At 47.4% G+C, this 25,515-nt stretch overlaps 1 protein-coding gene and 1 long non-coding RNA gene across 2 annotated transcripts in view; both read left to right on the forward strand.

Annotated features, from left to right (window-relative positions):
* The window catches only part of LOC310707535, a 60,474-nt gene that overhangs the window by 28,456 nt on the left and 6,503 nt on the right, over nt 1-25,515 (forward strand). The gene's annotated exons all lie outside the window — the stretch shown is intronic.
* On the forward strand, nt 14,584-24,593 carry CLDN16 (claudin 16). Its single transcript, XM_083504603.1, has 5 exons — nt 14,584-14,780; nt 18,306-18,408; nt 19,446-19,610; nt 21,546-21,737; nt 23,281-24,593. The coding sequence occupies exons 1-5, from the start codon at nt 14,667-14,669 to the stop codon at nt 23,397-23,399; spliced, it is 693 nt and encodes a 230-aa protein (XP_083360729.1). The 5' UTR covers nt 14,584-14,666; the 3' UTR covers nt 23,400-24,593.

Consider the following 25,515-nt stretch of genomic DNA (forward strand, 5'->3'; position numbering starts at 1 on the left):
TGTACGCATTTATGTATTGTATTTCTGTATCCATTTCTTTGCATTATGGTCACATTCACACCTTGCATTGGAAGTGTGTTTCAAGAGCAACATAAGTTGACAGAATACATGCGCAGCTTGCGGACTTAACATATAAGAGAACAAGAAGAATATACATTTAGAGAAGACTGGGAAACGTTTATTGAATATATGGGAAACAACTGTGTACAGCTGAAAACGCTGGCAGAGCTAAGATAAATTCAGCAGTGTAAATAAGCTTTGATGGATGCAATAATGGAATACTGAATCTTATACTTTCTGTAAAATATGCAGGGATTTGTGATACGTAAAATGAACCACGGAAAAAGAAGAAGGGAAGGCACTGTTATCTGAAGGATGTAAAATGAGTTGTTCAACGTCTTTATAAATGACGTGGATGAAGGAATTGAGGGGGTGCTCATCAAATTTGCAGATGACACCAAACTGGGAGGGGTAGCTAATGCCACAGAAGACACAATTGGGATTCAAAATGACCTTAACAGGTCGGAGAACTGGGCGCACGCTAACAAGATGAATTTCAGCAGGGACAACTGCACTTAGGCAGGAAGAACCAGATGCACAAATATAGGATGGGGGTCACCTGGCTTACTAGCAGTACATGTGAAAAGGATCTTGGGATCTTGGTGGATCACAAGCTGAACATGAGTCAAGAGTGTGATGCAGCAGCAAAAAACTATTCTAAGCTGCATCAACAGAAGTCTAGTGTCCAGCTCAAGGGAAGTCATTGTCCCACTCTATTCTGCCTTGGTCAGACCACACTTGGAATACTGTGTCCAATTCTGGGCGCCACAATTTAAGAAGGATGTTGACAAGCTGGAAGGTGTGCAACCAAGGAGGGCGACCAAGATGATCAAGGTTCTGGAAACTAAGCCATATGAGGAGCGGTTGAAGGAGTTGGGTATGTTTAGCCTGGAAAAGAGGCGATGGAAAGGAGATATGAGAGCCATCTTCAAATATCTCAAGGGCTGTCCCATGGAAGAGGGAGCATGTTTTCTCCTGCTCTGGAGGGTAGGACTCGAACCCGTGGCTTCAAGTTGCAAGGAAGGACATTCTGACTCAACATTTGGAAAAACTTTCCGACAGGAAGAGCTGTTTGTCAGTGGAACTGTCTCCTTGGAACTTACTTCCTTGGAAGTTTTTAAACAGAGATTGGATGGTCATCTGTCTTGGGCTGAGATTCCTGAATTGCAGGGGGTTAGACTACATGACCCTTGGCTGTCCCTTCTATAATTCTATGATTCTCCTGTGAGAGCCAGGGCAAGGCTTTCCCTGTCAGCCACTCCTGTGCCCATCCCATTGGCGTGGCCATACCTTTTGATGTCACCACTCACTGGCTGTCTGGAGGATTCAAGTGTGAGGAATTTTTGGAGGAATTCATTTCTGGGAATCCCCATAGCACGTGCCGCATTGCACCAAGCTAAACCGCTCCGATAAAGAAACTCCTTTGACCCAGATGATGAGAAACCTATTTATTGCATTTCTAGCCAACCTTTTTCTCTAAGGAGCTCAAAGCTAGTTCTCCTAAACTCCACATTTTATCCTCACGGAAACCCTGTGAGGTTGAGAGCGAGTGATTGGCCAGTGGTCACTCAGTAGCATTCAGGTCTCTCCAGTCTGAGTCCAGTGCTCTAACCAGTTTCCAAAGTGGGTGTCAGCACCCCCCCCCCCGAGGCATTGGGAGTACCAGAGAACAAACGGACATCTGGGAGGGGTGCTGGAAATGTAGAATGCTATCAGACTTTGGAAAACTGTTATCACCAGATCAAACTCATCAATTTTGTGGAATAAATTAAGCTAAATGCTATTTATTGGATTTTGAATAAACGTGCAACTCATTTGTTGCTGTTTTTAAAATTTTTATTGTGTTATTATCTTTTTTATTTATTTATTTATTTAAATGTGCATACCACCCTATGAGGGACGCGGGTGGCGCTGTGGGTTAAACAGAGTACATGGAATTGGCAGAAATGACTGGCAGAATCCGAGATCAGGGAGAAGAGGCGGTGGAAGAAGATTGGAAAAAATTTAAAGACTACCTGCAGAAATACTGTAAAATTAATGAATGTTAAAGGGACGTTGGATTGAAAACAAGCGGTATTGGTAAAAAGATTAACAAGAATATGTAAATATGGATTGATAATGGTGGAAAATATACATTTATTATAGGTTAAGATGCTGAGTAAGGATAAATGATAGAGGGTAAGGATTTGCTGAACTAAATATCTGAACTGGAATACAAAAAGGGAGGTGTGAGGAGGTCAGGAAACTAGTAAATGAAGTACAAGATATGAAATCATTGATTTTTTCTTTTTTTCTTTCTTTTCATGTTAACTGTCTTCTATTTTGCATTTTTCATGTGTTTTGCTTTTGTTTTTTGTAATTGTTTTTTTTCCCTTTTTTTTCTTTATTATATTAGGGCTACTCTCTGTCTTTATTTTTTGAGTTTAAACTTGGAAATTTTTTCAATGTCTGTAAAACTTTAATAAATATTACTTTAAAAAAATAAATAAACAAACAACAGAGCCTAGCACTTGCCGATCAGAAGGTCGGTGGTTCGAATCCCCGCGATGGGGTTAGCTCCCATTGCTCGGTCCCTGCTCCTGCCAACCTAGCAGTTCGAAAGCACGTCAAAGTGCAAGTAGATAAATAGGTACCACTCTGGCGGGAAGGTAAACGGCGTTTCCGTGCGCTGCTCTGGTTCGCCAGAAGCGACTTAGTCATGCTGGCCACATGACCCGGAAGCTTTACGCCGGCTCCCTCTGCCAATAAAGCGAGATGAGCGCCGCAACCCCAGAGTCGGCCACAACTGGACCTAATGGTCAGGGGTCCCTTTACCTTTACCACCCTATACCCATAGATCTCAGAGCTGTTCCTTAGTGGGTCATGCAAAGCCCTATTCCAAATAATGCTTTTTATAAGGTAGGGGGCCCCAAGGCAACAGTCTTTGTAACCAAGTGGGTGGTGGCCCAAAAAAGGTTTGGGAACCACTGCTCTAACCACTACACCACACTGCTCCAGCAGATTTTATTAAGCCAGTAGGTTCCCCTCTTACCAGCTTGCAAGCTTTCTCCCCACCCCCACCCCAAAGCAGGATATGGCTTCACAGGATCCCAGAATCATGGAACTGTAGAGTTGGAGGGGACCCCCAGATGTCATCTAGCCCAACCCGCTGCAAATGCAGGAATCCCAGCTTCCCCTTACTGCTGGCAACTGTGCAAAGCACTTCTGTCCCCACTTCCTTAGAAACTGTTCGAGGAAGTGAAGCAGTTCCTGACTCCTTTCCCAGAACAGTAATTACGTCAGGGCTGGGGAGGGTTGACCACAGATCCTGACCCACCCACAGAAACCCTGCCCCCTAAAGTGGAAGCCTACACCCCCATAATGACTTCCACAGAAGCTGGTGACGCACACTTTCCATAAGAGGAAGGCTACAGTCCTGATATTCAAGTTTGCTGTGGATCGGGGCCTGATCTCACAGTAACAAACTCAGGATGAAAGCCTGGTTTTAATAATAATAATAATAATAATAATAATAATAATAATAATAATAATATATTTATACCCCGCCCATCTGGCTGGGTTTCCCCTGCCACTCTGGGCAGCTTCCAACAAAATATTAAAATACAATAGTCTATTAAACATTAAAAGCTTCCCTAAACAGGGCTGCCTTCTGATGTCTTCTAAAAGTCTGATAGTTGTTCTCTTTGGCATCTGGTGGGAGCGTGTTCCACAGGGCAGGTGCCACCACCGAGAAGGCCCTCTGCCTGGTTCCCTGTAACTTGGCTTCTTGCAGTGAGGGAACCGCCAGAAGGCCCTCAGACAGTGGCATAGCGTGGGGGGTGCAGGGGGGGCCGGTCGCACCGGGCACAACATCTGGGGGTTAGGGTTAGGGGGCGCAAATTACTTGCCTTGCCCCGGGTGCTGACAACCCACGCTACGCCACTGCCCTCAGAGCTGGACCTCAGTGTCCAGGCAGACCGATGAGGGTGGAGACGTTCCTTCAGGTCTACTGGGCTGAGGCCGTTTAGGGCTTTCAAGGCCAGCACCAACACTTTGAATTGTGCTCGGAAATGTACTGGGAGCCAATGTAGGTCTTTAAAGACCGGTGTTATGTGGTCTCGGCGGCCGCTCCCAGTCACCAGTCTAGCTGCCACATTCTGGATTAGTTGCAGTTTCTGGGTCACCTTCAAAGGTAGCCACGTAGAGCCCATTGCAGTAGTCCAAGCAGGAAATGACCAGAGCATGCACCACTCTGGCCAGACAGTCTGCAGGCAGGAAGGGGCTCAGGTTTTTAGGGCAGCTGTGCCCAACACTGCAGGCTAGAATCATATAATTATAGGGTGGGGAGGGTCATTCAGTCCAGCCCCCTGCAATGCAGGAATCTCAGCTGAAGAATCCCTAGCAGGTGGGGGGATCTTCTCAGGACCTGCTGTCCAGGAGGACCTGCCTGCCTCAGACCAAAAGAGACTCCTCTGTCTCTCCGTTTGGGGAATGTTCCCTCCCGCCTGGCGCCAGCGCTCTCTGATTTCAGGCACACGGGAAAACAGAGTAATTCAATCTGGCCTTTGAAGCTGTGCTCTCTGCATATTTCTAAGGGGGCGAGGTTGATTTGGATTCGATCCTTGTAGGTTGTTTTGACGCTTGCTTTCATAGCACAGAATCGTGAAGTCGGAAGGGAACCCGGTGGCCATCTAGTCCAACCCGCCACAGTCATGGCTGAAGACTCCCTGGCATATGTCCATCCAACCTCTGTTTGAAAACCTCCAATGGAGGAGAGTCCGCCACCTTCGGAGGGAGTCTGTTCCAGCATTGAACAGCTCTTACCTTCAGGAAGTTACCCCGAATCTTTAGTGGGAATCTCCTCCCTTGCAACTGGGATCCATTGTTTTGGGTCCCTTGCTCCATCTTCCATGGGACAGCCTTTGAGGTCTTCATCTCTCAGCCTTCTGCTCATAGGTCCTTAAAATATCAGTGGAAATAGTTGGTCCTGGCAAGTATTAATCGCTTTCAATTTTAACTTAAGGATGGCCATTTGTCCAGTCTGATTTTAATTCATTTGAATTAATTTTGGGATGCATTTTGTTTGTTTGTTTTTATGTATATTTTATATGATGTTAGCCGCTCTGAGCCCAGCTATTATTATTATTATTATTATTATTATTATTATTATTATTCTACTGTACAGGCTAGGCATACCCTTTTGTCGTGAGGTTCGGTTTAAATCAAGCTGTCCTTCATGTATGCAAAATGTAATCCAACACATCGGTCACCTGGGCAGGTGCCATGACATTACCCAGGTAATAGCCAAGCGCCAACTTTAAATGAAGCACCAGGAGCAAGAAAGTTTTCCTGTTCATTTCCGGCATCACATTGAAACTGAACCTGATTCATTTGCTTCACCGGCTGATTCAGAACTAGGTGTGTCTCTTGCTGCTGCTGCCTGAACACACCTGCCCTTGTTGGATTTCAAGTTCTTTCTCAAGGGTTTGGATATCTCCTATGGAACCTTAGGAGGGCATCTGTTCCCCTGTCAGGGGCTCTGGCTCTCAGGGAGTTGAATCCATTGGTTTGTGTCCTACAAGCAATAGAAAACAGCCTCGCTCCCTCTTCCATGTAGCAGCTCTTCAGATTTTTGAAGGTGGCTGTCTCTTCTCCAGGCTCAACATACCCAGCTCCTTCAACCGTTCCTCATAAGGCTTGGTTTCCAGCTCATGGATCAATTTGCTCACTCTTCTCTGCACATAATCCAGCTTGTCATCCTTCTTAAATTGTGGTACCCAGAACTGTGCAGATATCCCCCACCTCCCTTGCCCTCATGCTCCAGTTCCCAAACTTCAGTGGACACCACCACTACCCATGGAAAGGAAGGAAGGAAGGAAGGAAGGAAGGAAGGAAGGAAGGAAGGAAGGGGTGTTAGGGGGGGAGAGGTGATTTATATGTGTGGCTGCAAATGTGGTCCATAAGTGAAATGATGGGATTGTCTGTCTCCAGAACTTCCAAATCGTAACCTTCTTCTATGTTTTGACACCAGTACCTGAGCAGGAAGAAGCTACTGCCACCTGGTGGAAAATGCTCAGAAGACAGACATGGAGTCAACGCAAAAACTTTCAGCTTGCAAGATTCCGTGCTTTAAAACCTGTTCTTTGTCCTCGCCCTTCAAAGTTCCCGTTCCAACGGTACCCATGAGAGACTAGGCTGGCGTGCAGCACCCACCCTGGGGAATACCTCTTCTCCCTGCTCCCCATACAACTCTGGGAGTAAGTCCCAGAGAGACTTATCTCAGCACAGGCAGGAGAGTCTCTTGGTGCCTCCAGAGACTGTCACTATTCAGCAAAAGGGATGCACCAAGAATTTAGGTTTGTGGATTAAAGCGCTCTCTCGTCCTCCTGTGTAACAAATCATTTTAAAAAGAAACGGACTTCTCTGTGGTTGGGAAAGGGATGGGGAACTTTGCTTGGAAAGTATGGAAACGGTTAACAGCGAGGTGTGTAAACTCCCCCCCCCCATGCAAATCAGGTTAAATGCACCATGTCTTATGACCGCCCTCTAAATAAAAGAGAACAAATTATCAATGAAGTCTGTCTTCTGGGAAAGCTTTGTGAAGTTTCAATAGATGTGACACCTGGAGGAGTCCTTCCATTGAGAAATTAGGAGAGCCAGGGCTCATCTAGCCCAGGATCCGGTTCTCACAGTGGCCAACCAAATACCCCACAGGGAAATCTGCAAGCAGGATCCGAGCCCAAGTGCTCTCCCTTCCCGCAGTTTCCAGCAGCTGGCATTCAGGAGCATTGGCTGCCTCTGACCTTGGAGACAGAGCAGGGTCATCCTGCCTAGTAGCTATCGATAGTCCTCCCCTCTCCTCCAAGAGTTGTTCAATCCTCTTTGGAATCCACCCCACTTGGTGGCCATCACTGCCTCCTGGGACCATCATTCAGCCCGGACACTGAGGTCCAGCTCCAAGGGCCTTCTGGTGGTTCCCTCTCTGTGGGAAGTGAGATTACAGGGAACCAGGCAGAGGGCCTTCTCAGTGGTGGCGCCCACCCTGTGGAACGCCCTCCCATCAGATGTCAAGGAAATAAACAGCTATCTGACTTTTAGAAGACATCTGAAGGCAGCCCTGTTTAGGGAAGTTTTTTAATGTTTCATCACATATTATTTATTATTATTATTATTATTATTATTATTATTATTATTATTATTTACACAGGATCAGGCCCTCCTGGTTTTGGCAACGTCCTATTCCAAACTAAACTTTGTGCCTGCATATATATTCCAGGAAGAACAGCCTTTACCAATATATATATATTCCAGGGGAACAGCCTTTACGAAGGGTGTCATGGGTTTTGAAGACACTCGAACTCAGGACGCAAGGGAGAAACGTGCTAAGAGGAAGGCATGCTTGGCAAATCTACACCGTGATCAACTCCCAACTGGAAACCAATGTCCCCACTGTGGAAGGACGTGTGGCTCCAGAATTGGCCTCCACTGTCACTTACAGACTCACTGTTAAGACCGTGTTTATGGGAGACAATATCTTACTCAGCTACGAGTGTTTGCCAAAGAAAGAAGAGTCCAGGAAGGTGTGATTTACTTCTGACCAGGTATAACTAGTTCTGGTGGCTGCCTTTGCCAGGAGTGAATCCCACCCCCAGTCAATCCAGTTTTAAGCTTCCTGATTCCAAGAAAGTCAGGTGATGAATCAGAGGAAGTTGCCCGGCTTTGCAGGTGTGTTCAAGCAGCTGCTGCTCAGAAAAGCCTCTTCTCCTCTAACTTCAGGTGGATTCAGCTGCGCCTACAAGGGGCAGGAAAACACTTTGTTAGGCAACCTCAGTTCAAAAACTTCAAACGCTTGTCTGTTCGACTGCCAAACATCTCTTACCCTTAGAAAGTTCTTCCTAATGCTCAATTGAAATCTCATTTGTCGCCATTTGAATATGGGAGTTGGAACTTAAGAGGTTAAGTTGTTCCCATGATGCCTCAGCATTCTGACGTCAGATTTGGAAGCTGGGAGGAGCTTTCCGTTCTGTTTCCTCTCCGGTCGTTGAGAGAGAGGCAGTTCATAATGGCTGTGAGGAGTCCTGGAAATATCTGAGAAAATGATGCAATAAAAGAGCTGTAAATGGACATTACTGTGCTCTGTGTGTTTGTGGGAAACTAAGTGACAGTTTGCTGCTGTGTTTTACTCTGCTGGGCGTGACGGAGAAGAAGGAGCAGATCGCGCAGAGGAAGTGTGCCGGACCTGCCGAAGCTGCCATAAAGAGCTAATTGCCGATAGTAAATCAATTAGCACGTCACGGACTAATCAAAACACCTACAGGTTATGGACCCTAAATTACCGCTTGTAAACCTGTCACTAGAGGCTGCCGGAATGCTTTGAAGTTGCGTTCGGATGGCAGTGGAGTTGGCGAAAGCGGAGGTCTGTATTTGAGGCAAGCAGCTAGCTGAAAGACGCAAAGGTTTGCCTGTGCTGAATGCAGAAGTGCTGAGAACAGCGGAAATCGTTTCTCCACGCAGCAGGAGCCGGAAGAGCTGGTGTTTTTGTGAGTACAGCTTGGGGCCCCTGGGGAGAACGGGAAACCATGGCAGATGGCCAGGAGGTGTTTCAAGCTCCGTTTGAACAGCTTGAAGAACTCACCACCCAGTCGTGGGAAATCTGGGTCAGAAGGGTGAGAGCCTGGTTTTGGGCAACTGGCTTGTGGGACGTAAGCAAGAAAGAGCCGTCCACAAGCGAAGCGGCTGCTGCTGAAAGTGCAGGGCTGGTGGACAGAGATGCAGAGAAACTGCAATCTGTTTCTCTGGAGGAGAAGATGCAGAGAGAGAAAGCTGAGAGAGCTGAGATCTGCATGTTGTGGGCAGGTGTGCATGCTAATTTGCAACATCACCTGGGAAGCGTTAAATCTGCGTGTGAGGCCTGGAGAGTGCTGAAACGTCTGTGTGAAGGCTCAGCAGGAGGCCAAGGGCAGATGGAAGCTGAAAGCCTAGAGATGGCTGGAGCCCCTGTTCCTGATGATTTAGCCTCAAGGAGTGCTAGTGAGCAAGTCGGGGGGGCGGAAAGTTCCAAAGGCAAGTTTGAAAAGTTTTCCACTGTGCCTGCTGGAGTGCAGTTCAGAGGGGGCGGATCTGGCAAAGGGTGCTTTTCCGGAAGAAGGAGGGCCAGGCCAGCCGGGAGGAGCCCCAGGCAGTATTTTTCCACTGAAGTTCGTCGTTGCTACATTTGCAAGTCAGCTGACCACGTACGTCGAAATTGCCCCCACCGGAGCAGAGAGGCAAGGCAGGATGTTTTCAAGGACAACTCCCATGGGAATCAGTCGGGTTTCCATGGTAACCAGTCTGGGAAAACAACCAGGCGTGGGACTGAGGCTGGTGGACGTGCCAGGTGCCAGGAAGAGACTTATCAGATCACGGCTAGTCTGGCGTTGTTTGAAAACAGCTGTGAGAAAGGCTCAGAGTTTCGTTTCGTTATTGACTCTGCAGCTAATCGCAACTTGATTCCAGAGACCCCTGCTGTCGAGGGGTGGAATTGCAAGGCAATTCCGGCCGGGAAAACTGTACTGTTTGCAAATGGACAGAAAAAATGTGTGACTAACGTTACAAATCTCTTTATGTCTATTTTACAGGAAACGTTGGAGTGTTGTACCGTTCCTGGGATGCACCACTGTCTTTTATCTGTGCCTTATTTGTTAAAAAAGGGCTTTAAGGTTTCTTTTGAGGATGACGTCTGCACAATCTCCAAAGGAGGGAGGATGCTTGCCAAGGTTAAAAAGGGGCAGAATGATCTGTTCATTCTTAAAACGTCTCTGGAGGGTGAGGGGAAGGTTGAGAAAGCACAAGCACTGCGTGCTACAATTCCCAATCATGATGCATGTGTACACGCTTGGCATGCTAGGACAGCTCATGGCTCTGTAGAAGAACTACAGACGCTACCCGAGGTCGCTAACGGTTGCCACATTGTAGAATGTGGATGTGCGATGGATTGCGAAGCATGCAGACATGCAAAGGTGAAAGGGTGCAGTTACCCAAAGGTGGATAGGGTAGCCACAAAACCTTTTGAGCTAGTTCACATAGATCTGTTGGGTCCTGTGAAGGAATCAAGTCTGGGAGGGTCAAGGTTTCTGCTCTCGATGCAGGATAATTTTACGCAGAATTCCTGGACCCATGGTCTCAAATCCAAGGATGATGCAGCACAGCTGATCAAAAGGTGGATTGAGGAGGTGGAACAAAGGTTTTCCACCAAAGTGCAAGCTGTCACAAGTGACAGAGGTGCTCAATTTACAGGTTCTGCTTTGCTGAAGTTCTTTCGCAAGAAAGGGATACGTCACACAGTGACTTCACCCAATCAGAGGGGGGAGGCAGAGCTCCGATGTCAGGCTCTGGTCCAGACTGCAAAGGTGTTGCTGAAAGATTCTGGGTTGCCACCAAAGTTTTGGCTGGAGGCAATCAGGTATGTGAGCTTCACCTGGAATCGGACCTACAATTCAGTGGTAGGTGACACACCGTTTGGCTTGTTGCATGGCAGGAAACCCCAGATTCATTTTCTGCGCAAGTTTGGGTCGGAAGCATCTGTGCCAGTGCCTAAAGTTTTACAGGGGCCAGATGGATCCAAGTTCCGGAAAATGATCTTCTGTGGGTATGAGCCAGCAGCGCATGCATGGAGGTTTGCGTTCCCATCAGGTGATCAGAGTAAACTGCTGATCAGCAAACACGCTGAGTTCTATGAGCAGGATGAAAAGTCACAAGCTGCTGTCAAGCGTGATGTTCTCTCAGAGTGTCTTTCTGATTCAGAACAGGAAGGTTCTGAGGGGGAGGAAGAAGAGGCTGAGTCTGCTGATGACGATCAGGTCACTGATCAAGGTCTGGAGCAGGGTGGGGCATCTCCACAAGTTGTTAAAAGGGAGGCCAAGAGTGAGCCCAGTTCTCCTGTGAGTGTGATGGAGAGGATTCGAAAACGCTTTAAGTCAGAGGGGGAATCCCGTGATGCTGAGGACACAGTTCCTGGTGGCAGTGAGTCAGAGGTAACATCTGAGTTTGTGCCCAGGCGATCCAGTCGCACAACGAAGGGTGTTCCACCGGAAAGATACCAAGCCACAGGTGCGTTGGTAAGTTTCGCACAGTGTGAACCTGATAGTTACGTGGATGTTCCACAGGTATTGTCAGAATGTGATGCAGAGGGGGTATGGGAGTTGGAACTTAAGAGGTTAAGTTGTTCCCATGATGCCTCAGCATTCTGACGTCAGATTTGGAAGCTGGGAGGAGCTTTCCGTTCTGTTTCCTCTCCGGTCGTTGAGAGAGAGGCAGTTCATAATGGCTGCGAGGAGTCCTGGAAATATCTGAGAAAATGATGCAATAAAAGAGCTGTAAATGGACATTACTGTGCTCTGTGTGTTTGTGGGAAACTAAGTGACAGTTTGCTGCTGTGTTTTACTCTGCTGGGCGTGACGGAGAAGAAGGAGCAGATCGCGCAGAGGAAGTGTGCCGGACCTGCCGAAGCTGCCATAAAGAGCTAATTGCCGATAGTAAATCAATTAGCACGTCACGGACTAATCAAAACACCTACATTGAATCCATGCAATCTGAATAGATTTTCTCTTGTGGCCTTTTGGTAGCGTTTCCTTGCAATTCTTCCGTGTGGGTCATTGGCTCTTGTGGTCTCTTGATCTGCGCAGGGCTGGTAGCTGATTTAGCTTACTGCTTTGGGCATGTGGTTGGACAAAGGCAGGGCCAGCAGCTTCCGTCAGTATCCCGGGCCATTGGCCATTCGCACACAGCACAGTTAAGCTATGGAACTCTCTGCCACAGGGGGCAGTGATGGCCACTAACTTGGGTGACTTTAAAGAGGGATCGGACAAATCCATGGTGGAAAAAGATGATTCACGGCCTAGGACCCTCATACCTATGGGACCCCCTATCCTGGTATGCCCCACGGAGGACCTTAAGGTCCATAAATAGCAACACCCTACAGTGGCGTAGCGTGGGTTGTCAGCACCTGGGGCAAGGCAAGTAATTTGCGCCCCCTAACCCCTAACCTGCCGCCACTGCCAGCTTCTTCTTGCTGCTGCCTGGTCTGGTCTGGTGTGGTTCTCTCCCGCGCTCAGCGCTGCGCTGGGTGGCCGCTGCACTGTCCCTCCCCCAGATAGTCTCTCTCTCCGCACCGCACACCTGGCACCCACCCCCTCCACAGTGGGCAGTGACCCAGCGGCTCGGATCGGATTCGCACAGCCAGCACTGCAGTGAGAGAGAGTGAGTGTGCCAGGTAGGGGCAGAGAGCTGAGAGTGCGAGCGCGCCCCCCCCAGATGTTGCGCCCGGTGCGGCTGGCCCCCCCTGCACCCCCCACGCTACGCCACTGACACCCTAGAAGTCCCGGGCCCTAAGGAAGTCAGGTTAGCCTCAACCAGAACCAGGGCCTTTTCAACACTGGCTCCAGCCTGGTGGAACGCTCTGTCTCATGAGACCAGGGCCCTGGGGGATCTGATTTCTTTCTGCAGAGTTGTTCCGCCTGGCCTTTGGCTTCGAGTCAATTTGATTCCCTCCCCCTCTTTCTTTTTTCCTTCCTCCTCCTGTGAACAGGCTGCATCTTAATGTTTTAATGTTGTGTTTTAATCTTGTTTTTCAAGTTGTATTTTAATCAACTTATTTTTATTATTGGTTGTTAGCCGCCCTGAGCCCGGCCTTGGCTGGGTATGGCGGGGTATAAATAAATTTTATTATTATTATTATTATTATTATTATTATTATTATTATTATTATTATCATAAACGCCTATTAGCCACAATGTGTAGGAGTAATTAAGAAGGAGTAATTAATGTGTAGGAGTAATTAAGAAGGAGTAAGAAGGGGTAAATTTCCTTCATCAGCATGAATCACCCCATGGATGTGTAGGATGTAACATAACAAAAGCAGTCAAATGCAACATTGGCCGATCACATCACACTCATTTAACCCTTGCCTTATGACCCACCTAGGAGGCAAACGCCACAACCATCTTGATGCTCTTGCTGTCTGCTGGATCTCAGCCAGCAGCACACGGGCTTACTCCTGACAAGAGGACGAACCCAGACTTTTCTCTGTATCTGTAACTACAAGGTAAAGCCTGACTTCAGGATCACACTGAGGACTGAACGTGAGTAAACCTTATCATTACTTTAGAAGAAGATTACTGTGTCATTATTGTTTTAAGAGGGAATAAAAGCGGATTTCCCAGGAACAAGTCCAATCTGAACCAGCCAGACTGGATTGCTTAACTCAAGGGATTCTCACGTATCCAATCAATTACCTTCCTGCAATATACAAGGGAATGTGCTCTGCTACTACCTCATTAGCGTGAGTGAGGAAGGATAATATTAATCAATATATCCTTTCCTACTGCCCTCAACATTCCCACAGAATGATCTTATCACAGGTGCAAGGTCAGCCAAGCCACTTGCTATGATACTGGCCCAGTGCCCCAACTATATCTGTGATTAATGCTTGTCAGCTCAGTAATGTCTGTCAGTCAGTCTGCCTGTTGGTTAGCCGGTTGCTGTTACTTGTTCGGTATTAAGACTTGAATTGCTGAACTTATTTAGAGAAACAGAGATATTTTATACTTGTATGTATCTGTACATATCTATCTGCAAAAGCCTACCTATCTGTTCTTCTGAGCCTTGTCTTCTTTCCCTGCTTCTGTGTGGTGACTGGTAAAGGTAAAGGGACCCCTGACCATTAGGCCCAGTCATGGCCGACTCCGGGGTTGCGGCGCTCATCTCGCTTTACTGGCCGAGGGAGCCAGCATACAGCTTCCGGGTCATGTGGCCAGCATGACTAAGCCGCTTCTGGTGAACCAGAGCAGCGCACGGAAACACCATTTACCTTCCCACTGGAGTGGTACCTATTTATCTACTTGCACTTTGATGTGCTTTCGAACTGCTAGGTTGGCAGGAGCAGGGACCGAGCAACGGGAGCTCACCCCGTCGCAGAGATTCGAACCGCCGACCTTCTGATTGGCAAGCCCTAGGCTCTGTGGTTTAGACCACAGAGCCACCTGCGCCCCATGGTGACTGGTACTGGGAGCAATTTCCACTATGTGAGGATCTCACCTGAGATTTCCAGCACAATGGCTATGCTCTGACCACACAGTCAGAGGCAACGATGCTTCTGAATACCTGTTGCTGTGAGAGTATTGCTCTTGTGCCTGAATCCTACTTGCGGGTTTCCCACTGGGGCATCTGGTTGGCCATCGTAAGAACAGGATGCCAGTGGCCTGATCCAGCAAGCTCCTCTTTCGTTCTGCCCTTGGACTAGGCTAGGACTAGGCTTCTGCTCTGCCTTTCTCTGGTCTAGATGATCCTTCGGGTCCCTTCCAACTTTGCAATTCTATAATTCTTTCTCAAACCGTCAAAATCTTCCGCACGCGTTTGTGGACCCTGCACTGGTGTTGGTCTGTGCAGTGCAGGACTCTAATTGAACCCAGGCGATTGGTTGCTGCTTCTTGGTTGCTTAGCACCAGGCATAAGGCCCGCCTCCCTCTGCTCCAGCCTGCTCAAGCTATGGGACCAGTTGATCACCTGTTGATCATTTGCAAAAGAAAGCTGAGACTTTGCTGTAGATCAGGACAGACCCACAGCAAGACCTGGCGTAGATTTTGGGGGAAATGAAGCACCTTCTCCAATACACAGGCTGCTTCTTGGCCTTCTTCTCAGCCGGCTTCCTGATTGCTGCGACTTGGACAGACTGTTGGATGGTGAACACGGATGACTCCTTGGAGGTAAGGCAAAGAGAGAGGGAGAAGGAGACTCCAGCGGCCGCAAGGCTGGCTCAGATCCATCAGGTGCAGCTTTCCAGAGTGAGGAGGAGCGGCAGTGAGTGTGGGAGCTGAATGTATGGGTCTGGTTTCTGCAAGGACTTTGGGCTGCGTCTTCCTTAGAATGACAAAGAGAGAGTTGGCAGGAAGGTGGGAGAATCATAGCATTGTAGAGTTGGAAGTGGCCATGAGGGTCATCTAGTTCAACTCCCTGCAGTGCTGGAATCTTTTACCCAATGTAGGACTCGAAGCCAAGACTCTGGAGAACAAGAGTCTTGTGCTCTGCCGACTGAGCTATCCCCAGAAAACGTGAGAGGTCAGTATGGAATGCTTTAGGTTTCTGACCAGCAATGCTGTTTTCCTGTGATCTTCCTGCTAAGGTAGTTTCTTAACCAGGTTGTGAGAACTTTGCCCATCCCTTTAAAAGTTGTTAAGCTCTGTATATAAGTAGAAGACCCCATCAATCAGCTCAGAAGAGAATCTTGCTGGCGGGAGTCTTCAAGGTCACCCTGTGAGTTTAGCAACCGAGCACAGATTTGAACCCTGGTCTCCCAGGTCCGAGTCTTGACATGCTAACCACTCCCACTTTTAATCTATTAAAACAGCACCCCTAATTCATCAGTGTGATTTGTCAGAAGGGACGGGGGCTATAGCCCAGTGGGCAGGGAGCCTGATTCACATGCAGAAGATCCCATTTTCAACCCCCAGCAAACTATTCCCAGCAAACTATGATTCTATGATTCTATGATTCTATGATTCTATGATTCTATGATTCTATGATTCTATGATTCTATGATTCTATGATTCTATGATTCTATGATTCTATGATTCTATTCCAGGCAGGGCTGAGAAAAACAGACCAGTGCTGTGATTTGGGATAAGGCAAGTTCCTAATAAACTCCCTAATAAACGTAATAATCAACACCATCAACATCAACAACTTCCTAATAAACATTAGCAAAAAAACCCAACAACAACAAAATAAGTTTGAGCAGATGGGAAAAGGCAAGGAAGTGCAGGCGCAGTGGGAAATTCACATAGGAAGCTGCCTTATTTTACTATATATTATGATTGTTATGCAATGCCCTTTTAAAATGTGCTGGGGAGGTTATTGGGTTGTTTTCATTTTATGTATTTTGTATTTTTATATTGTAATTTTATCCTGTGAACTGCCCTGGGACCTGAATGTTTATAGGGCGGTATACAAATTTAATAAACAAACAAACAAATAATAATAGAAATATTTCGTGTTTTTAGCTGACATTTTATCTTGTGAACCGCCCTGAGGTCATACAAATTTAACAACAGCAACCAATTCCTGCACTGGAGGTTTGGGCCAGATGACCTTTGGGGGTCCCTTCCAAGTCTACAGTTCTATGATTCCAGCTTATCCTACGCTGGCTGGCAGCAGCTGCCCAGGGTGTCAGGAAGGTCCCACGTCATTGAACCCGGGGCCTTCTGCATGCAAGGCAGCTGTTCTGCCAACCGGCTACTGAAAGACTGCTGGGTCGCTTAGTGGGTGCCCTCTGGGCAATGTCACCCGTGGCTGCAAAGGGAACCCAGAAATGGCAAGTTTCGCAAGCTGCTTCTCTCTAGACTTAGGGGAAACTGGGAAATCCAGCACAGTGAACAGCAAAGGGTTTTTTTGTTTCTTTAACCTTGCCTCCACGGTTCAAAGGCACCTCCAGTTGGACCACGTCCCCTCCTCTCCCCCTCGGTGTTTCATTAATGCGCCCTCGGGGTTAAGCGCATTCAGGCTTTGCGCGTCCCGGCGCTGCGTCTGAATACCAACGCGCTCGGCGAACGGCCTGCAGCATTAATACCTGACAGAATGAGTTGATCTCGCCACCTAAGCGGGTCATTGCATCCCTAAATATGGGGATGGGGGGGGGGTAATGAGCCGTATTCCCTGGGAAGGAGCCGGCGTCGGATCAGGGCGGCCAGACGCTGGCTCAGCAAGCAGCGCCGAGGAAGGGCTTTGCGCGAAGGAAGGAAGGAAGGAGATACAAAGAGGGAGGAAGAGAAGGAGAAAGGGGGGGGAGGGAGGGAGGGAGGGAGAGAGAGAGAGAGAGAGAGAGAGAGAGAGAGAGAGAGAGAGAGAGAGGAAAGCAGGGAAGAGAAAAGGAGAGAGAGAAAGGAAGGAAAGGAAAGAGAGGGGGGAGAGGGAAGGAGGGCGGAAAGAAGGAAAGGAAAGGAAAGGAAAGGAAAGGAAAGGAAGGAAGGAAGGAAGGAAGGAAGGAAGGAAGGAAGGAAGGAAGGAAGGAAGGAAGGAAGGAAGGAAGGAAAGGGGGGCTCCAGACAAGGCTATCCGCCCAGATCACTTTTCTTTCTTCCCACCCCCAAATTTGCATGTTTCCAAGATGATGGGAAATCCCCCCAGTTTCAGCGCTTGGGGTGAATTTCAGCGCCTCGCTTTAGATGGCAAAACCAAACTGGTTTTGTTGTTGTTTAGTAGTTTAGTCGTGTCCGCCTCTTTGTGACCCTCTGGACCAGAGCACGCCAGGCCCTCCTGTCTTCCACTGCCTCCCACAGTTTGGTCAGACTCAGTAGCTTCAAGAACACTGTCCCACCATCTCGTCCTCTGTCGTCCCCTTCTCCTTGTGCCCTCAATCCTTCCCATCAGGGTCTTTTCCAGGGAGTCTTCTCTTCTCCTGAGGTGGCCAAAGTCTTGGAGCCTCAGCTTCAGATCTGTCCTTCCAGTGAGCACTCAGGAGTCTCCTCCAGCACCAGAATTCAAAAGCATCAATTCTTTGGCAATCAGCCTTCTTTATGGTCCAGCTCTTACTTCCATACTCGGATTTAAATAGAAACGTAATCTATCTCTGGCAGCTTCAAGGCTGTCACTTCTGCTGCTGCTGCTTCCTCTTTGGACCAGACTGGAAGATAGGCAGCTGCTGCCTACTGAGTCAGGCCATTGGTGCTCCCAGCCCTGTAGTGTGTACCCAGGCTGGCAGAGGCTCTCCTGGATGTGAGGCACGGAGCTTCCTCCAGCCCTACCTGAAGATGTACCTGGGACCTTTTGCTCACCCCATTTAAAGTGTGCTGTTCTGTTTTTAATCTCCACATTTTAATATATCTGGGGTTTTGTATTGCTTTAATTCTGTTGGAGATTAATTGCTTTACAACTTATTGTTTTTCACAGGCTTTCAGCCTTCTGAATTTTCCCTTGTGTGGTTTTTAATTTGTGTCAACTTCCTTGAGTCCCACTGTGGGGGAATGGTGGGATATTATCCCAAACTACAGCCCTTCCTCCTCCACAGAAGGAACCACCCTCTGTTGACTGGGGCACACAGAATAATATAATATTATTCCGGCTCAGCTGGGGAGGGCGGGATATAAATAAAAAAATTTATAATGGTCAAGAGCTGGAGGGGTTCCCCAAAGGTCATGTAGCCCAACCCGGTCGCATGGACACTCTAACTGAAACTGTAGGCTCCTTGGGGTAGGTTCTTATAGTAATAAGGATGATGGTCACTTTCTCCAACGTAGTTGAGCGCTACCTGCCGCGGCCTTTGGTGGGAATGCGTCACCAATGCCTTTGACGGGATAACAACCTGCGATGAATATGACTCCATCTTGGCTGAGCACCCAGGTACGTCTGCTGCGAGTTTTTATTATTATTATTACTGGATCAATTCTGAAGGAAACAGGTCTTAGAGAAAGCATTTACTGGGACAGGTCACCATAAGCTGAAAAAACTTGGTTTTTGTTTGTTTCATTGTTTATTTTCTTTTATTGTTTGTTTTATTTGGTTTTCACTTTAATAATATCAAAATCACGTATAATTCATCATATAAACAGCTGTATAAACACAAAACACGTTTAGTTGAGTTACATGCTGTTCACTTCTCTGGAATCGTTATGCTGATGTCATAATGATCTGAAACTTTATTTATTTATTTATTGCATTTAAATATCACATTCTCCCTCTCTAAGGAGCTCCCTCTCCCACCCTCCTCCTTTAGTCCCTACAACAACCCTTGTAGAAATAGACTGGAAAGAGAAGCTGGAAAGAGAAGAATAGACTGGAGAATAGACTGGAAAGAGAAGCTGCTGAATTGCAACTCATTACCAAACTTAAAACCATGGAAAGACCTGGTCTCAACAGAGACATTGGATTCTTATCTCATTATACATGACTAGCTATTTTTCACCTTCTCACCCCTTGCCTTTTCCTGTAAGACCTCTTGCAGTCGTTAAGAGTCGTCAACAGGCTCATCTCAGCTATCTGCCAATCTCCCATTCCCACCACCCTTCTGAGTAATACCCCTCCCCACCTTCTCACTATATAGAAGGATCTGGCAACTTCTGTTTCAGTGTATCTGAAGAAGTGTGCATGCACACGAAAGCTCATACCAAGAACTAACTTAGTTGGTCTTTAAGGTGCTACTGGAAGGAACTTTTTTATTTTGACTATGGCAGACCAACACGGCTACCTATCTGTAACTACAACAACCCTGTGAGGCAGGTCAGTCTGGAGGCAGCGACTGAGCTCAAGGTCACCCAATGAGCTGTATGGCCAGGGAGGGATTCGAACCCTGGTCTCCCAGGTCCTACTCTGACACTCTGACCACTGCACCACACCAGAGTCCCCTCCCTTCTGCCTCCAGGCTCTTTCTTGTTTTGCAGTGAAACTGGTCCTGACCCGAGCGATGCTCATCACGGCTGACATCCTGGCTGGCTTTGGGTTCACCTTCCTCCTCCTGGGCCTGGACTGTGTGAAATTCCTCACGGACGAACCTGGAATCAAAACCCAAATTTGCTTCATAGCTGGACTGGCTCTGCTAACGGGAGGTAGTTGGCCGTAGAAAGCTGGGACCTGGGTCGGGTGGGGCTGGGAGATAGAAGGAGTTTAAAGTTAAAATGTTAAAGTGATAATGATGCTCAATTTACGATGGGCCGGAAGGTCCACAGGCTATGAAGGACTTGCTCGCAACTTTATTGACAGCTGCACAAATTATTATAGCCAGGAAGTGGAAGGGGCAAGCAGAATATAAAATGGAAGAATGGTATAAAGAGGTGTGGAACATAGCTATTAGTGATAAATTAACATGTGCCATTAAGGTAAGATGGGGAATATGCAGGAGAAATGATTTTGAGGAGTTACGGAGGGTGTTTGTAGAATTTGTGCTGTTAAAGGGGGAAAGGTTAAATACCATCACAAGAGGTGTTGAAATTTGGAGAAGTTGGAGAGGTACTATGGAATGGTCTCAGGGTGGGGTGCACATTTTTATTCTTATAAAAACCGCGGCACCCACACCGGGCATTGCGCCTCCCCGTTCTGGAGTGTGGACTGTTTGCAGGCTGCGGTTCTGCTGCCTTTCCAAATTCAGAGCATGCGGTGGTGAATGAAACCCCCCAGGGGTACGAATTAAGCGGAGGATTTTACCTTTCACAGAGCTGCAGGGATTAAACGGAAGCCCTCGTGGGTCAGAGGTTGCGGGTGCAGCCGTGCCAAAGAATTCAAATTCCACACGAGGCAAAGCTGGAATCTGTGACCCAGATAAATTATGCAAACGAACCACCTTTGCAGAAACTTCCCTGTCTTTTTTTTTGGGGGGGGGGGTGATCAGCATCCTGCCCATCATACTGTTCTATAGAATTTCATCTGGCATTTACTAGATGCTTTTCCTAATCTCTTCAAAGCCACATAATCTAGAAACTTGTCCTTTTCTCCTCTCTCCCTCCCTCCCTCCCTCCCTCCCTCTCTCTCTCTCTCTCTCTCTCTCTCTCTCTCTCTCTCGGTGCTGGATGACTTCTGCACTCACTGCCATGTATTCTGGGGTCCTGTTGCTCCTGTCATTTAGTTTAATGCATTTTAAGAGACCGTGTAACCAGAGTGGCTGGGGCAACCCAGTCAGATGGGTGCGGTACAAAAATATATATTAAATTATTACTATTATTACGGGGGGGATGTCCTGCTCATGCAAATAAAACCATGCTTTGCAGATATCCACTCTGCAGGGTGGCTGGGTATTGTGGTTGAGAAATTAAAGGTTACATTGGCCCTGCGAATTCTGTACCAGCTGAAGTTTCTGGTCCGTCTTCAGAGGCAGCCCCACGTATAACGCATTGCAGTAATCTAACCTTCAGGTTACCAGTGTGTAGAGAACAGTAGTTAGGCTCTCCCTGTCCAGATAGGGATGTAGATGGGACACCAGCCAAAACTGGTGGAAGTCACTCTGGGCCACTGAGGCCACCTGAGCCTTGAGCGACAGCAAAGGATCCAGGAGGACCCCCCAGCTAAGAACCTGTTCCTTCAGAGGAAACGTAACCCCATCAAGAGCAGGCCATCTCCCACCCATCCAATCTAGGGAACCACATAGAAGTGCAAGTTTATTGTAGCATCATCATTGGGATAAATAATTTCTTTCTCACACGGAGAGGCAGAGATTGGAGAATTTTGTGGGGTTGGTTGTTGCTAATGGTATAAACACATTCCTGTCAAACACACAATTTCCTTTTGCTCAAAACGCGGGGAAGGGTGTCTATTTGACCTGTAGACAAGGCATTTCTGAAGTTAATAATAATAAACAAGCACAACAGAGGCTCTTCAGTCTCCTCCTCCTCCTTCTTGTTCTTCTTCCTGCTTGCTTTTTCACAAATCTGCAGGCAGGAACCTCTCATTTTCAGTGTCAAAGACCCCAGAGGAGGGTCACCTGTGGATCAGCGGAGGATAATATCCTAAACCAGGCAGGTAACATCTGGTGCTTGCTCTGTTTCTTGCAGGCGTCCCTGGGCTCATTGGATCCGTCTGGTACGCCATCGGCGTCTACGTGGAGCGCTCGACTCTGGTTTTGCATAACGTCTTTGTGGGCATCCAGTACAAATTTGGGTGGTCCTGTTGGCTGGGGCTGAGCGGGTCTCTGGGCTGCTTCTTATCTGGCTCCTTGCTAACCTGCTGCATGTATCTCTTCAGAGGTAAGAGCTGGGGGTGGAGGAGTCTGCCATGCAAAATGTTCTAGGCCATCCCAAATCACACCTCTGTGCCTTCAAGTCACTGTTCCCTAAAATGTGCCCATAAAATGCTCGCCTTGTCTGAAATCCTGGAGAGCTGTTGTCATTGTGGACCAAGTCATTGTTGTCGTTGTGTCCAAGTCATTGTGGACAAGACTGAGCTAAATGTTCTGGCTCAGAATAAGGCTGCTTCTCCTGTTCCTGAGTTTAGTGAATAGATCATCTACTGTATCTCTCCCCACCACCTGGCCCAGCTTCCAATTCCCCCCTAAGAGGCCTGGATATTCTGAATTCCAGCAAGCAGCTAGAATCAAAAGGATGAAGACTGATGCAGCGATGCATTGCTGGGAGTTGTCCAGATGGCCCTTGGGGGTCCTGTCCAACCCTACAATTCTATGACCTCTGAAGATGGTAGCTTCTCCTTCACTGGAGGTTTTTAAGCAAAGGTTGGAAACCAACCAGCAGTAGAACCATCAAATTGCAGAGCTGGAAGAGACCCCAAGGATCTTCTGTTCCAACCCTCAAAATGCAGGAATCTCAGCTAAAGCATCCCTGACAGGTGGCCATTCAACCTCTGCTTAAAAACCTCCAAGGAAGGAGAGTCTACCACTTTCTGATGGAGCCCGTTCCACTGTCAAACGGCTCTTGGCATCAGAAAATTATTCTTGATGTTTTGTTGGGCTCTCCTTTCTTGTAACTTGAATCCATTCGTTCGAGTCCTGCCCACCTGTCACTTTTTTCCAGGGTGATGAGGAACCATTAGTGACCACTCTTTGTTTTTGTTTTATATATAGTTTTTATTAAATTTTCTGTTTTACAATTTCAAATACTCATTCTACATCCTTAAGATATCAAGGTTCTTCCCTTCTTCTCTTTCCATGGTTCATTTTACATACCTTAAATCCTTGCATGTTTTACAAAAATCAGTATTCCATTATTGCATCCATCAGAACTAATTTACCCTGTTGAATTTATCTTAATGCTGTCAGCGTTTTCAGCTGCACACAACTATTTCCCATGTAGTCAAGAAACGTTTGCCAATCTTCTTAAAAATTTGTGAGCACTCTTTGGGTTTGGGTTACAGGTAGATAGCCGTGTTGGTCTGCCGTAGTTGAAACAAAACAAAACAAAACAAAATAATTTAAAAAATCCTTCCAGTAGCCTAAGGTGCTACTGGAAGAAGTTTTGTTTTGTTTTGTTTTGTTTTGTTTTGTTTTGTTTCGTCTTTGGGTTTGGTCAGTCAGCCAGCTATCAGTAACTTTGCCCATCTACATTTTACCAGCTTCTCTGCAAAAATGTCATGGGACACTTTGTCAAAAACCTTCCTGAAATCAAGATACACTGTTGGGGATCCTTCAGCTGTGATTCCTGTATAGCAGGGGGCTGGATTGGATGGCCTTTGAGGTTCCCTTCCATCTGTGCAATTCTACGGCGATTCCCGCGCCCCCCTTCTAACCAGCAGTGTTTTTTGCGTGTTTCTCTCCCTTTCCGGGGCTCTGGGCTACAGATGTTGGTGCAAGCAGTTCGTTGCGGAAGACTTATTCCCCTCCTGGGATGAGCAGCCTGTGCCGCCCAGCCTCCCAGACAACTACTGCCAAAATGTACGCCATGGACACCAGAGTGTGAGGAAGAGGAGATCCTGAGAGGACTTGGCTCACCTCCTTTGTGACTTATGGGGCTGCCCCAGATGCCAGAAAGGGTCTCCAGAGGCTGTGATTCAGCCCCAAGGACTTTGGCTGTTTCCACCAACCATGTTCAGGACAATCTCCCATCCCTAACAAATGTCTGTTAGTTTGTTTTGAGAATCGTGCCCATGGTGAATGCAGCGGGTCCTGGGAAACACCCATAATTTAACCCGAGTGGTCAAATGGCAGGGGGTTGGACTAGATGACCCGCTGGCCCCCTTCCAATGATTCCATAGCCCAAGAAATGTGGCTGTTTGATGCAGCCTTGGAGGTGTGTCCCATCAGCTGACTTCAGGGCTCCCCTTCCCCAGCACACCCTCTCCGGCTTGTGGGGGTCTGAATGTGCATGGCACTCATGGACCAGATGCCATCCCCAGGGCCAGATTTAGATCAAGAGCGGCCCTCGGCTACTCCACTTGTGAGGCCCCTCCCAATCCCCCACCCTCACGACTAGAAGAAAATGGAAGAGTCTGGCCCAGACAGGTAAACATGTAGAGAAGAGTCTCATGAACAAAACTGAGTGAAGCCAAGGATAGTGATGAATATTTAAAATTCTGCAGTTCACAATTTCTCCTCTAAAGGACATCAGAAAACATTGTCAAAATTTGTTTAAGTTTGTCGCTTTCAATGTACAGAAAGCTCAGTGCGGACAACCTCTCTTGAGACATCGTGGCCCTTATTTCAGTTTTAATTCTTTTGAGTCTTGGAAAACTCCTCTCTCCTGAGCAGTTAGTGACCATAAGGCTAAGAAATAGCTGCAAGACTGCTTCCACGTTAGGAAAGGCCATCTGGATTTTTTCCTTGTATATAATTTGATCAAGTTCTATACGAGACAGAGAGCGCTCTGCTGTAAGCCTATGGCTTTGTCTCACGTACAGGTTGCAAAGTGCAAAAGTTCTTCAGCCAATTAGCCTATACATAAATTGGGCACTGGCCATCCCACAGGTGCAGGGAAGTTTTCTCTTCTGGAAAGCAGGACAACAGCAGCACAACACTCAGAATTGGTGGCATGTAATGAGGGACGTTTTGGGAGCAATTCTTAGGAATCGATGCTGCTTTTGGGATTGCCTGAGACCCTACTTGCCTGCTATTTCCCCTGCCTGTATATGTGTAAATAAACAGATATAACAAACCACTTCAAGTCTCCAGCATGCTTTGTCCCCCTCCTTCTCCTAATTCTTTGAAACAGACCCCCCACAACTGCAGTCCCCAATCTTTTGGGGACCCCCACCCACCCCTTGGTTCCATAAACACCCCCTGATGCCCTCTAAAAAGCATTATTCAAAACAGTGGTCTGCATGACTGTTATGTACTGAGCTGAATAGGATCCAAAATGCAGGAGTCTGATTGGTCCGCAGGAGCCACCCAATCCAACTCCAGGTGGAAGTGAATCCGCAACCTGATTGGCCTACAGGAGAATCCCGGAATTAGCCAATCACATGGGGCCCATTGTGTAAATGATGTATAAAAAGCAGACATTTTGGGGGGAATTCCATTCCTCACTACTATGAGCTGAATAAAGAGCATGAAATCCACTCTTGTCTCTGAGTACAGTGGTACCTCGGGTTACATACACTTCAGGTTACATACGCTTCAGGTTACACACTCCGCTAACCCAGAAAGAGTGCTTCAGGTTAAGAACTTTGCTTCAGGATAAGAACAGAAATCGTGTTCTGGTGGCATGGCGGCAGCAGGAGACCCCATTAGCTAAAGTGGTGTCTCAGGTTAAGAACAGTTTCAGATTAAGAACAGACCTCCGGAATGAATTAAGTACTTAACCAGAGGTACCACTGTATATTTCAATGACCCACTAAGGAAGATAATGTTAAACAAGTTGCACACAGAGACCCAGTCTCTGCATAGCAGTGCAGGAGACTCTGGAGGGTTCTAACCGCTCACCCAGGGCCATGTTTCCGTTGAGATTTGAGACATAGAGGAGGCTGCAGTGTCCTTAAGAATTATGGTTTAATGGGACATATTTGCCATGAGTTGAGATGAAGGAGCTGCAGATTTCACCGCATTGTCACCCCAAAAGCAGCTTGCTCCTCGCAGCAGGT

The sequence above is a fragment of the Podarcis liolepis genome, assembly GCF_965112155.1.
Source record: "Podarcis liolepis genome assembly, chromosome: 5".
NCBI classification, from domain to species: domain Eukaryota; kingdom Metazoa; phylum Chordata; class Lepidosauria; order Squamata; family Lacertidae; genus Podarcis; species Podarcis liolepis.

What these genes read in the sequence shown, in the direction of transcription:
- CLDN16 (XM_083504603.1), top strand. Translation starts at nt 14,667, where the DNA reads ATGAAGCACCTTCTCCAATACACAGGCTGCTTCTTGGCCTTCTTCTCA. An exon ending in CATCTTGGCTGAGCACCCAG is followed by an intron (nt 18,409 to 19,445) that starts GTACGTCTGCTG and finishes CTTGTTTTGCAG; the next exon opens with TGAAACTGGTCCTGACCCGA. An exon ending in CTGCATGTATCTCTTCAGAG is followed by an intron (nt 21,738 to 23,280) that starts GTAAGAGCTGGG and finishes TCTGGGCTACAG; the next exon opens with ATGTTGGTGCAAGCAGTTCG.